General features: G+C 40.7%; 1 protein-coding gene across 3 annotated transcripts in view; it reads left to right on the top strand.

The window, feature by feature from the left end:
- Window positions 1-13,158, top strand: part of LOC126923879 (dual specificity protein kinase CLK2) — a 42,066-nt gene that overhangs the window by 27,305 nt on the left and 1,603 nt on the right. Inside the window, exons 1-8 of one of the 3 annotated variants that reach the window (XM_050737765.1) lie at window positions 259-3,908; window positions 7,864-7,942; window positions 9,603-9,669; window positions 11,051-11,164; window positions 11,824-11,914; window positions 11,980-12,150; window positions 12,593-12,722; window positions 12,797-13,047. In XM_050737765.1, coding sequence (XP_050593722.1) covers window positions 2,823-3,908; window positions 7,864-7,942; window positions 9,603-9,669; window positions 11,051-11,164; window positions 11,824-11,914; window positions 11,980-12,150; window positions 12,593-12,722; window positions 12,797-13,047 — 1,989 coding nt within the window. In that variant the 5' untranslated portion in view covers window positions 259-2,822. Of the gene's footprint in view, window positions 1-258; window positions 3,909-7,863; window positions 7,943-9,602; window positions 9,670-11,050; window positions 11,165-11,823; window positions 11,915-11,970; window positions 12,151-12,592; window positions 12,723-12,796; window positions 13,048-13,158 lie in introns of those variants that run through there. The other 2 variants (XM_050737763.1, XM_050737766.1) reach the window with 2 other exon arrangements.

Below are 13,158 nucleotides of genomic sequence, written 5' to 3'. Positions count from 1 at the left end.
ATCGATTCTCGCCACCTCTTGCACTCCAACGTCAGAATCTTTTCGATGGTGCAACGATCTCGCAAAAACCGATGGAGCGCGCTCTAATTACGCGCAATACGTATATCCGTCACCGGCGTAGATCGGAATTTAATGCCACGAAAGCTCCGTTGCTCCCGTTCGAACCGCGCTCCTCCTCCGATTTCGTAATTTCTATATGTGTCAAGGTGCGCAGCGGAGAGACAGAAAACGAACGAGAGACTAAGAAACATCAGGCACGCGTGTGCGAAAACGCCCCCCTATTCATACAGCACATCGTCGTGTACAGTCCATGGCCATCGAATTAGGATCACTCGAAACTTACGATAGTTTTTACCTTTTTAGTAAAGTAGAGAGGCACGGCGGAATTTTAATAGGAAATCAAATTCATTCATTCCTATATTAATTTGCCTCCATTTGAGGATTATATAGGGTCTTCGTATTATCTTTACTGCCTTGATAAACATTTTTCTTGCCCAAATTGTGGGGAATCTTTGTTCCCGAATCTGATAACGTAACAGTAAAAAATAAGTACAGAGGGTTTAATTAGGCTTAGAGATATTTTTAATGGCAAAATGGAATAATAAATGAAACGGATGTATTTAATAACAATTTTTACAATTCAGGACAATTTGCTCTTTATCTGACATAATATGAGTATATATGACATACACTTGCGCGCTGAAAAGTCTTAAGCACCTTTTATTCTTCACAAATCTTCGATATCTGATGTAGATCATGAGCTTCAAACGATATAAATGTACTTTCTAGTGAACCTGTTAATCCATTAATCGGTTCTTTTGTCATACACATTAGATGTCATACACATTAGACGGTGTTTCTTTACGTCCTCCTCTAGTGATCGTTTAATATTTCTCGGTCTGAAGCAAACACGTAATAATTATCCTGAGACTTTTGAGCGAGAGTTGCCGCGGTTACTCCCCAAATAAAGTTTCTACGTGTGGTCCTAATTCGACAGTCCAGGAACTGTAGTAACCGATGAAACAGTTGAAAGTGAAAATCCATGCACTGGAAACAACCTACGTACAATACAATTTCGACTCCTACGATATATCGAGTTGGCGAGAACACGACCGTACCGCGCCATAATAACCAGAAGCCTAAACGCCATCAGTGACAATGATGCACCGTAAGCTTCTTCCGACCTCGTCGTGCACCAGGAAGCGGTGACGTTGCCAAGACCCGATCCTGAGGAGCGTGCCGAACTTCGCCATTCCGAATAAGCGAGGGACAAATTTACGTAATACTCTACCACTCTCTCCTCTTCGTCTCTTCCTTCCTACTGGTTCCTTTCTGTTCCTCATCGCAACACGGATTATTCGTTTTCGTACACGACAGAGAGAGAGAAAGAGAGAGGAATAGATATCGGCAGAAGAGAGGAACGAGGTACGAAGAGTTTTGAGGAAGAGAGGCAGAGATAGATGTAGAATGGTCGGAGAGTGTAGCTCACCACCGCTGCCCGGTATTTTTAGTGCGACGAGAGTATTTGGCGGGGCGCACCGAATCCTCCTCCTCGTCTTCGTGAACGGTCGACGTCGGCCGTCGTCTCCGTGACCGCCGTTGTGGTCGTGCTTCTCTTTAGTGCCTTCGTCGGCGTCCCTGTTGCACGATGCTCGCACCTACGGCCGAGTGATGAACCTGCGGCCAGGTCCGCGTCGAAATTCTCCGGCAATCGTCGCTGGGTCGCTTTTCTAATCTTCCGAGTAATCTGTATAATCTTTCGGTCTCTCGATCGTCTTCTGTGTATTGGCGCGCGTGTGTGTATGTGTGATTTTCCAATCGAATCTGTGAGTCGACTGTTGTTTCTTGCAGCCGTTGTGCGATACAGGGTAAAGATACGTCGCTTGTGTCACGCCGAGGACACTCCGCAAGCTCTAACGGCACGACCTTGAAGCCTGTTGTAACCGCGGTCCGAGGAGCTGTCTCGCGTTGGATATTCGAGGAAACGCACGCGAGGGAAAACTGACGCGTATCGAATCGCGCGATTCAAAGTGCGAAAACAAACAAAATTATCGAAGGAAGCTGCCGTGTGGAATGTAGTCGAGGAAGTTGAATTCCATTGGATTGTTGCACGAACAGTTTCTTAGATCAACTTTTCTAAGAATCGCTATCGAAATCAAAGACTCGGTCGTCAATCAATCATTGGATCGTTGGCTGGAGATTCTGCACGTGGCTTTAGTCGAAATCGAAACTTTGGAATTAACAATCGATTAATCAGATCGTTGAATGAAGATCCTTTTGTTGATTCGGATCGAAATCGAACACTTGCAAGCACCAAATCGTTGAACGAACAGTTTGCTATTTGTTTCTATTGAAATCAAAGATTTGGAAGCAGTGGCCAAGCACCGGATCATTGAATCGACAGTTTCCTATTTGGTTTCTATCGAAACCTATCGATTAGACCGTTGGACGAAGATCTTTCACTTGGTTTTCATCGAGATCCAAGTTTTGGAAGTATGAACTAGTTACTTAGACGAGGAATTTTGTATCTGCTTCTGACAGGTATCGTTAAACCATCGATCAAATTGTTGGAAGATTTTCTACTTTATTTTCTTTAGGTTTACTAAGATTTCTCATGAAGATAAAAGGTTTGAAAGAATCAACCAATCGAGCGGATAATTGGACCAAGATTTTCAACTTACTTCTGACAGAAATCGAAACCTTGCAACTGTAGAACGATTAATCGCACTATCGAGAATTTTCTACTTGATTTCCGTCGAAATCATAGGTTTATAAGGATTAATCGGAACAGATAGCCGCGTGGACGTCGAAACTGTGTCTCGATGTTCATCTTCGCGCCACGCGACAACATGTCGACGTCTCGTCAAGGTTCGACGGGTCGGCGAAGTCGATACGCGCGCTCTTCGACCACGACGAGCGTCACTCAGCTCCTCAGCGACTCGTGTTCGAATCTCCTACAACGATTAACCACCAGAGTACGAGGAATGTCTACGGTGAACGACAACGTGGGGAACAAACCATCTGTTACAAGACCATCGCCGATCGTCAGTCAATTGAACAGCGCAAGAGCACGTTTAGAGGACAAGTACTGTACGATCCTGGACAAATATTCGAGAAAGAAGCATCACGATCATACGGATCGACCGTCCACCGAGTACAGACGCACCCGCGAACGAGATCGAGATCACGCTTATTATCGTCGCGAAGACAGCCCGTTTGTCCGCGACGAGAAGACCCTGGAACCTTCGATGACCCGAACCGTGATCAAGAGCCAAACGAGCGTAGTGCTCTCGGAAAAAGCGTATCCCTACGTGAGATCTCCCACCGCGAAAGAGTTCAAACGTGAGAAAACACCCGGCTATCATCGTGTAGACAAACACGCTTTACAAAATTCAGACGCGTATCGTAGATACGGCAGACACAAATCTGGCCATGCGGAGACGCGTACGAGAAAAGTGAGGCCGTACAGAAACGGTAAAAGCGAACAACTGGAATCTTCGTCTGCTGCTCTTCGAATAGTTCGGCCGATGAAAGTGGAACCTCTGGTGTCGAAAGAGAGGAAGGACGATGATCCTGACAAGACACCAACGAGTAGCGTAGTTAGAGAAAACGTCAACGATATCAGCGTCCTTCCGATCATCGATTCCGAGGAAAGTGATCCGGCGATCTCCGAGAGAGTAGCGAAGAGGAAGGAGATACAGAGTTTGATCGAGAAGTACGCTGCCATGGAAGAGACTTACAGTCAATTGGCTGCAGGAGGTCAAGTGAAGATGAGGCCTAGCACCACGGATATAATCGCCAGCAAGTATAGGAAGAGTACTCGTCAAAGCGAGCGAAAAGACGCGTCGAAGAGCGCAATGGCCGCGAGTGTCGTTAACAACAACGCGGACACGGTCCAGCACGCGATTGTAAGTTGTCGAACCGCGGGTTTCTATGGGTTTCTCTGACGGCTGTCGATCGTGGATGAACGTTGTTCTGATCAGTCCCCGTTGCTGCTGCTGTGTTGTTGCGTGCCACCTCCTCCTGCCGCACACATTCCTCTCTCACAGCTGTTTATGCGTCTCCGCTCGAGTTAACAAGTCCAACCCTTGGCTGGCGATTCCAGAGCCGCGATGATCTACTAATCGATACTTGTGTTTGTACGGCGTCCATCCGAGAGATAGTTATTGGGTCGTTTTATAAGTCTCGACGCTTCTTCTCTCATCGATCTTCAACGAACGTTATTCTTTACGTAAGAAGCATACGGTTTTTTAACTGTTTGCTTCTTTCGTCGGTGTTTGGTATTTAACAGGCGTAAATTTGAACTCGCATCCTTGATGGAAGATGCAACGGCGAAAGAACGGCGACTGAGAGCTTAAGTCGAGAGAATTTAGTTTAGTTTGGTTTACTTTAGGAAATTTTAAGAAGATTGATAGAACAGCGAAAGTATGGCAACCGAAAGCTCGAATTGAGAGCATTTGCGACGCGTCTGTTTTCTGAATGGACACTTGGTACTTAATAGGCGTGAACTTGATGAAGATTGATAAAATAGTGAAAGAATAGCAATCCAATTAAGAGAATCCAATTAAGACTGTATGCTTTCTGAATTATTAAAAAAAAAGAAGCGAAAGTGGAGATTAAAGATTTTAATTTGATCGTTCTACAAACTCCAGATGTAAAGACACGCTAACGATGGTTTTTCCAAAGTTCCAAGCAGGAAATTCTGAAACCTCTTTGCTCGGATCCTGAATCAGATACGTTCGATGAATTAAGAATAGAAACGTTCGTATTTGGATAAAAAAGATGACAGGGAACGAGGTAGAACACGTTGACGATTGAGCTCGTAGTACATTTCTGCAATTTCACGTGAAAGTTTAGCGAAAAAGCGACGAGATTTATAAAACGACTTAATACAATGATACGAATGTTGGTTCGTCATCCAAGAATCGTCTTCCTCAATTTTTCTCACGTTTTCGAGCTATCTTATCGAGACTCGTGAGTTACTAGTCTGTGGTTATTAGCAATAGAGAATTAGGTTTGGTATTTGATAGTCATGTGGTGCTTCGAGAGGTAATTTAGAATCTAAAAATTCGTACAATTGATAAAACACGCGTAACGAGATTAGAAAGATCGATCGAGTAGTTTGATCGGTTGAGATTTTAAGAGACACGTGTCATGATCGGTATCATAAATCGTTAGTATTGTTTTACTGCCTGTAGGCATTCGGACATTTTATATGCAGCTACAGGTCTGCAAGCAAAATCTGTAAGCTGTATACACTTTTAGTTATTTAAAGCAGCATTTTGAAGACTCTTGGGTTGGGATTTTGTTCACCTCTGTCTCACGTCGTCTTTGTAGGAGAAAGAATTTTTCTTTTTTTACCTCGCTCTTGAAACAGAAGACGACACATCAGGGTGGGGAGAGTCAACTTTATTCGACAGTAAGGCTCAAACAATACTAATTTAGTGTTTCGGTTTTTTTTTTTTTTCTACCGATTCCAATCTAAATATCCATTTTATCTTCGAGTTGTCGCCAATACGCAACAATAAAAATAGATTATTAGAGTTTACAATTAATTTAATCGAAAATATGTACAGTACCTTTAGAATCTGGATTTCCAGCCTGTGGGTTCCAAGCAAGCACCAGTGCTCGGCATGGTTATTTTTATAAAAAAATTTCTTCGCAAAGATTTGTAACGCTTATCTATTCCAATTTAGCTGCATACATTACACTATCAGAGTTGGTTCTAATACTGAGTTTTGATAAATGAAGGCAGATATGACTTGATTATGTTATCCGTGTAACTATCACGTTAGATTAGAGATTATATTCTTCTAGATCTTTATTCTTATAGATCTATTCTTAACTATTAACTAATCTATTTTATTTGGCTGTTATAAAAGAGGATCGCCGCTTAATGAGGGTTGGGAAACACTTCTAGAGCATTCTAACTCTTTGAAATATCTCAAATCATCGTAATACTCGGCTAATGTCTTTCGAAGCATCACTGAATATTCGTACCAGCATGATAAATCCGTTTTAACAAGAAAAGTTAACTATATGTTATAGTTACGTAAGTGAATTTTTTTTCCTCTGGCCGACTGACTTACTGCGATGCCGCGTCGGCGCGTTGAAAAATTCTCGATCTCACGCTCGATGTTCGACTAATCCGAAATAATTGCGCGTTGGCATCGTGTCAACGATCCATCGAAGCTGCAGTTTATTCAGCAAGTTGTTATCGAGTTTAGCAAACTGTAATTTGTAACATCTCTTCAAACCATTAATGTGATAAATTTTCTCTAAAACATTTTTCTATACGTACGCGTTCTTAATTAATTCAATAATTAAATTTAATTTACACATATATTACGTATTTTTAAATTGTATTTTCGCGATGAAAAATATTTAATCGATAAGGATCGACAGAGTACCACAGTTTTGTCCCCTCGTTCTCCAAAATAAGAATCGTTTCATGTATAGTACAGTAGTTCATGCATCGAGTCAGTTTGAATTCGCGCGTCGATAAGGTAGACTCGAAGTGTCGATCGATCGATCGATCCGCACTGGCGCGCCGTACGAACGCGTCACGACGGTCGATCGAAACGACGGATCGAGCGTCGTGGCGCGTTCATTTGGCGCATTCACGTAAGTACACCGAGTTTCTACAGATTATTGAAGATTAACATAAATATTGAGAAAAAATATATAGTAGAGAAAAGACGACCTCCCCGAGCATGTTAGAGAAAAGAATAATACGTGACGAGCGCACTCGAGAGAAGCTGTCCGACATTTTTTCATTCATCGAACTTTTTCCCTGTAAATGAATTCAATCTCTAATTCAATGCATATAAACGAGAAAGTAATATTCTATTTCGATATTTACACGTCTATTTAGATATCCATTTTCGTATATTCCATACGCTAAAGTAAGACAGCTCCTTCGATGCAATATACAAAGAGTAACTAACTTTAACACGAGTATAAGAGTTTAGGAAAAAAACAAGATCTAAGCAAAAAGTAGCAATAGAAAAGATATTTCTATATCTTTAGAAAAAAAAAGTATAAAGGTAACAGATGAGACATAATGATCGTAATATAATAATCATATTCGTAAATTTTAAAAAAGTAATAATAGTAAGAAATGACAAAATATGTTCGCTTTGTGCCGATGGTAAAATTCGTAACCGCAACTTTCTGACTTGGCAAACCATTTTGCCCTCTCCCCTTTCTCTCTGATTGTTGGGTTACCATCTCCGTTGTAATGGAATGGAATGGAATGGAAACGGATATGGCACACGGATTGGTCACTATGGTCTCGACTGGGCGCTCGGATCGGGTGGTTCGATGATGACCGATGACGATGATGTATCCCCCTACTTCCTCCCCACCGACACACTCGTACGTTCGTCCGTGCTTACACACGTCCTCTACCGCGTGTTACACGGGTCTCCGCCCTCGTGGTGGTGGTGGTGGATGACGGTGTGTGGTGGCGATCGGTTGATGCGACGGCTCTTGGATGTGGACACTCCGACGTCTCTTCTTCTCGGCCACAATGGGATCTCACGCTCTATCCTGCAACGTCAACGATGACCGACAACTTGGCCGACTTACGTGTGGTGGCCATTAACCACACGCAACCTATCAACGTGCGAACCACAACGACTACGCCTTCTCTGGTCCAACCAACTGGTGAATCGTCGATCAACGTACCGCTGGGGAAATTGGTTCTCTGTCGGCGCTCTTCGTCATGAAACCGAACACACGGGGACCGATCGTCGGACCGACCAATGTGATCCGGACCAACCAAATGGTGCACTCCATACCACTGATTGGGTCCTCTGTTGGCACGCGCCGCTGATACCGATTCCACCGGCCCATATGTAGAGCCCACGACCGCCCTCCGTCGAGGACGACGAAGACGGCCACCTTGTTTACCAATCCGGCGACATCCTGGCAAATAGATGTTCGTGAATACGTGAATACACTCATTGTAGTAGATTTAAGCAAGCCTCAGATCGATTGGTCGATCGATCGATCGGATCGGTTACCCACGGTATCTGCCCATGGTCTCTCTTTGCCTCTTCTCGCCTCTGCTTCCCCTTTCTTCTTCTCTTGTTCTCAAACTTCTGTGTTGTACAATTTTTCCAACTTGCCTCTGTGTATTTGGTTGTGTATGCTTGTTTCAAGTTGATCCATTTCGGAAATTGTTCCTCGACGTCGTTCTACTTGTTTCAGTTTGACAAATCCTTGATTCTTCTTCGTGTTTGCTCTGTCTGATGGTCGGAAGAAGACTGGATACTTCCTTAAAAATTCTCTGTCTGTCGAAAAGGGTTGATTCTCCTTTCACATCGATTTCTGTCCCTTTTAATCATTTTTCTCTATTAATGTTTGTTAAATGGGTTTATGGTATGAGGGGTTTGGGAAATGACCTTAGATGGTTGGAAGGTTTGGCAACACGTGTTTGTCGTAGCGATCTTCTTCCCGTTACAAATATTCGTTTTCCTCCACCCTGCACTTCGTAATCGACGAGTATATCCGATATATATATATACATGTTGATTAATTTTCACTATATAGATATACATATACATATATATGTATATGTATATAATGCAAATTGATCAACACTTGCTACCTCAAACATATCCAAACTAGCTCAAACATGTTCAAAACACTCTAAAACGTTACTATGTGACTAATTTCTCTATAACCACTACTTAAATATCTTTCCCACTATCATGTACTACTACTTCTAAATACTTCTAAATATGCTAGATTTCTCATTAAAGTACACCACTGTTTCAAGTATATTGGGGAATTTTCAGAATCCACTATCCGCATATATGTCTCTGAGAGTACAAATACAACAACTTTCTCGGAATGCTATTTGCAATATAAATTCCTCTTCTCTTGTGCCGAGCTTTCATTCCTGTCATTGAAGATGAAATGTCGGAGCCAGAGAGAGACAGAGAGGCGAAGGAAGGAGGAGAGACAAAGAGAGATCACGCTTGCGCTATCTCGTCGATACGTTTTCTTCGGGATGACGTGTTCCCCTGTCTTTGAACAGGCGCACGAGGACATTGGACATTCGCTCTCATTTTCCGATGGCTTTTCACACAACGTAACCAATGCATCCAGCCTATTCAAGGCTGGAACACTGACAGAGAATAGTTGACGTCGGGTTTTACACGTGCATCCGGATGTGATAGTCAATGTTATGTCCTCAGGCTGCCAATTTTTTACGATTAGGGTACCTCGGCCTTTAGGAGAGCAGCAGTTCCGATCGATAAAACATAAAGTTCTAACGATACCGTTTTTTTCACTTAAATCATACATCCTTTCACAACGTATGGCGTACAGAACACACGTCGGCCGAACGTCCAACATGATGTGCGTCTCTGTTGCTCTTCTCTTATCTTGGTTAGAATTTTCTTAGAAATCGTTTGATACATATATGTATGAGAGATTTATCATCGATGAGACAAAGAATCGACGAGTCCATCGATGATAAATTCAGGTTTTAGAGTCGAGGGCAGGGCCATCATAGAGCAACACGGACGATCCCTCCATGGACGCGAGGTCTTTGATGTATTCGGAGGCTTATCTATCTTTTTACATTGCAGATAAAGTTCTGGCCACCCTAGGAGAAGGTACTTTTGGAAAAGTTGTCAAGGTTAAGGACTTGCAAATGTAAGTGGCAGCTAACGTAACTACTACATAGGTAACCTACCTCGGGTCTGCGTTTTTCTATTTTTCTTTAGTCTCCTTTTTATATACAGAATGGCCTGTGAGTCGACTTACTGTTAAGATGTCGAATAAATTCCTCTGTGCTATATGTCTTAAAAATTTTGTTTCAGGTTTTGGGAATTTATAATGGAAGTATTTGTGGAGCAACGTAAGGCGATAATCGAATTTTGTTTCTGAACTTCAATGCTGTTGTCTTAAAGTAGAGAATATACATTTTCTATTTTTACGCAAGCAATTTGCTTGTACAACTAGGAATATATCATTTGGTCCGGCAGATTCAGCTAAAGGAATCTGTCAGTGATTTGCTACGAGAAACCACATCATTCGACTGAGTTTTACCATACGTGATAGAGGAAATACGTAATAATTTCGACAATTTTATATCAATTATAATTTACAAAATTTATCTTGTTACCAAACTTATTGCCGTGCAAGACAATTTATTATCACTGGTAACTTGCAACAAAGCCTGTAAGATTCCAAATTGGCAAGACAGTCTTTAAATGTATGTTCTTGGCTCTTTCCAAATACTCTGTTTGTCATATGTATTCAATATTTTCCTTAATACACATCGAACATGGTTCTCTGACTTGTTACAAATCACTGACAAACTCTTGTTGCTGAAGACAACAACAAACTCTGTGTATTACCAACTTTATGGACATATTCACGACATAAAAATTAGGCGATACAGCGTTAATTTAAAAAATGGTATTTAATTACCTCTGTTGCTCTCTAGTAAATGCTTCCGTAATGAATCTCCACTGTGTGAAACACAATTTTTTTAAAACATTTAAAACACACATGGAAGAATCTATTCCATTTTGATAGTAAAGTAATTTATAGATTATCCTGTACTTATCCTATCCTACTCTGATTTCCTCCAAGTACCTGCTGATTTTTCTTTCTGGGATATTCTTTTTGTTGATCCTGACTTTCTGTCCACTCAGAACAACATGCACCAAAGAAAATCGCAAAGGTGCGTGGCGCGACTCGAGTCATAGCAGAGTCAGAAATAGCCGTGCCGCAGTGTCACAAAATGACGCGCAAGTAGTCGCAATAATAGGATGGCCTTGCACTTTGTTTTACGGGCCTCGACGAGCGAACGAATTGTCACGAAATCGCTCGTCGAGATGCCGATCAGGGGAGAATTTCTTTGAACCATTTTTCACATTCTTCTTTCCTTTCTTTCTTCTCTCCTTTGTCGCGTTTTGGACGTGCGCGCTTTTGTGTTTCGTTATGTATATACGATGTTACCGACCATGTGGATTATTGGCGGTGCGGTGGACAGTGTCGTCTAATAAAAGTACAATGACGTTTGCAGGGATCATGTGATGGCGCTGAAAATTATCAAGAACGTAGAGAAGTATAGAGAAGCCGCGAAGCTCGAAATAAATGCCTTAGAGAAAATTGCGACCAAGGATCCGGAAGGCCAACAGTTAGTATTTGCGTGGTTTTTCGACCTGGTGGGGACTGGACCGCGGCGAGTAGAAGAGGGTGATTCTTCGTGTAAAAATAAGCTGAAAATTCTGCGGCGAAATTTCCGCCTACAAAGACCCAATTTTTCTCTTTTTTGTCTGAGGAAATTTAGCTTAAGTTTACTTAATTGTAATTTAAGAACATGAGGTATTATTTGGTTTAGGAATTGTTAAAATTTGCACAAATTATATTTAAAACTTTGGTAGCAGAAGGTAATGTAAATAGAATGTTTACGTTTTGCACTATGCTATAATATAGTAGAGATGAAGCAGCATACCACAATCTCCTAATGTTATTAATAGCAGCAATGTTCAATAAATAAGACCAAAATATTGTAATTAAATTTAATATTCAATGGAATATGGATAAGAAATTAAGAAAAATTTGACTAAACTGGTGAAATCAGCGCGTGAAGTAAATTACATTTGATCTAATTATGTACAAATAATCTTTCGATATGCGTGAAATGATTTCAAAAGATAAAACAGAACAATCAGTTTATCTTTACGTAAAAGAATCGCCTTCCATTTGCTAGCACCATTCTTCCTGCCTATGTATATTTTTACAAATAGTGAATTTGTTTCTTGTGTTCATCTAACATTTTATTGTTACTTTCAGCTTGTGTGTGAAAATGCTCGATTGGTTCAATTATCACGGACACATGTGCATCGCCTTCGAAATGCTTGGGCTTAGCGTCTTTGATTTCTTGGTATGTATAGCATATTTATCAAATAACGTATCGATTCCATATTTCTAACTGTTTAGTATCTACAGAGGGATAACAGTTACCAGCCTTATCCATTAGAACATGTCAGGCATATTGGGTATCAACTTTGCTACGCCGTCAAATTCTTACACGATAACAAACTTACGCACACCGATCTGAAGCCGGAAAATATATTGTTCGTAGACTCCGATTATGAGACCATATATAGTAGCAAAAAGGTGAGCCATGATGAGATTTTTCTATATTAATATGGGGACAATTTATCGTGTCACTTGGAATAGTGTAGCTCTATACTTATGAATACTCTATTTATAAAATATTGAATGTTGAAATGGAATTAATAATTGTACTTCATTTATTTTTACTTAACACGTTCTATACATTCGTGTTAGTAAAAGGTATGCATGTGTTAAAGTGCATTAAATTGAAAAGCATCCAACTTTCTTTACTTAATTTATTTCAGATCTATTTATATGCTAGAGATATTTGTTTTTAATTCTCACATGTTATTAATCGAACTGTAAATAGATAGACAGTAAAGTATTTAATGCTGCATGATTCTAAGTGACATTTGCATTATATCAATTAACTAAAAAAATAATAAATGTAGGATCAAGTATAGTGTTCTAAAGTGTGTAAAAAAAGTTTCTACTTTTTAAGCGGAGAGACATTAGGCGCGTAAAACGGACAGATATTAGACTCATCGATTTCGGTAGTGCTACATTCGACCACGAACACCATAGTACGATCGTTAGTACAAGACATTATAGAGCGCCCGAAGTAATTTTAGGTGAGTAACCTTCGTAAAATCAGCTGTTCAGATTACGAAATTCTTATTATTGATTCGTTACCCGTTTTGTATAGAATTAGGATGGTCTCAGCCTTGTGACGTATGGTCGATTGGCTGCATCCTCTTCGAATTGTACCTGGGTATTACTTTATTCCAAACACACGACAACCGCGAACATTTAGCGATGATGGAACGTATACTTGGCACGATTCCACATCGTATGGCCCGTAAGACTAAAACTAAATACTTCTATCATGGCAAATTAGAATGGGACGAAAAGAGCTCAGCCGGTAGATACGTACGTGACAATTGCAAACCTTTACATGTAAGTAATTAGTCATTGTTCTAAATATCTTATACTAAATTACATAATTATCTAAAAGTGTTTATTTTCCTATAAATAACAAAACGGTGAACAGATCTTTTAATTTAAAAT

This window comes from Bombus affinis, chromosome 14, assembly GCF_024516045.1.
Source record: "Bombus affinis isolate iyBomAffi1 chromosome 14, iyBomAffi1.2, whole genome shotgun sequence".
NCBI lineage: Eukaryota > Metazoa > Arthropoda > Insecta > Hymenoptera > Apidae > Bombus > Bombus affinis.
The sequence above is the reverse complement of the archived record's forward strand: the minus strand, read 5'-3'. Positions and strand labels throughout refer to the sequence as shown.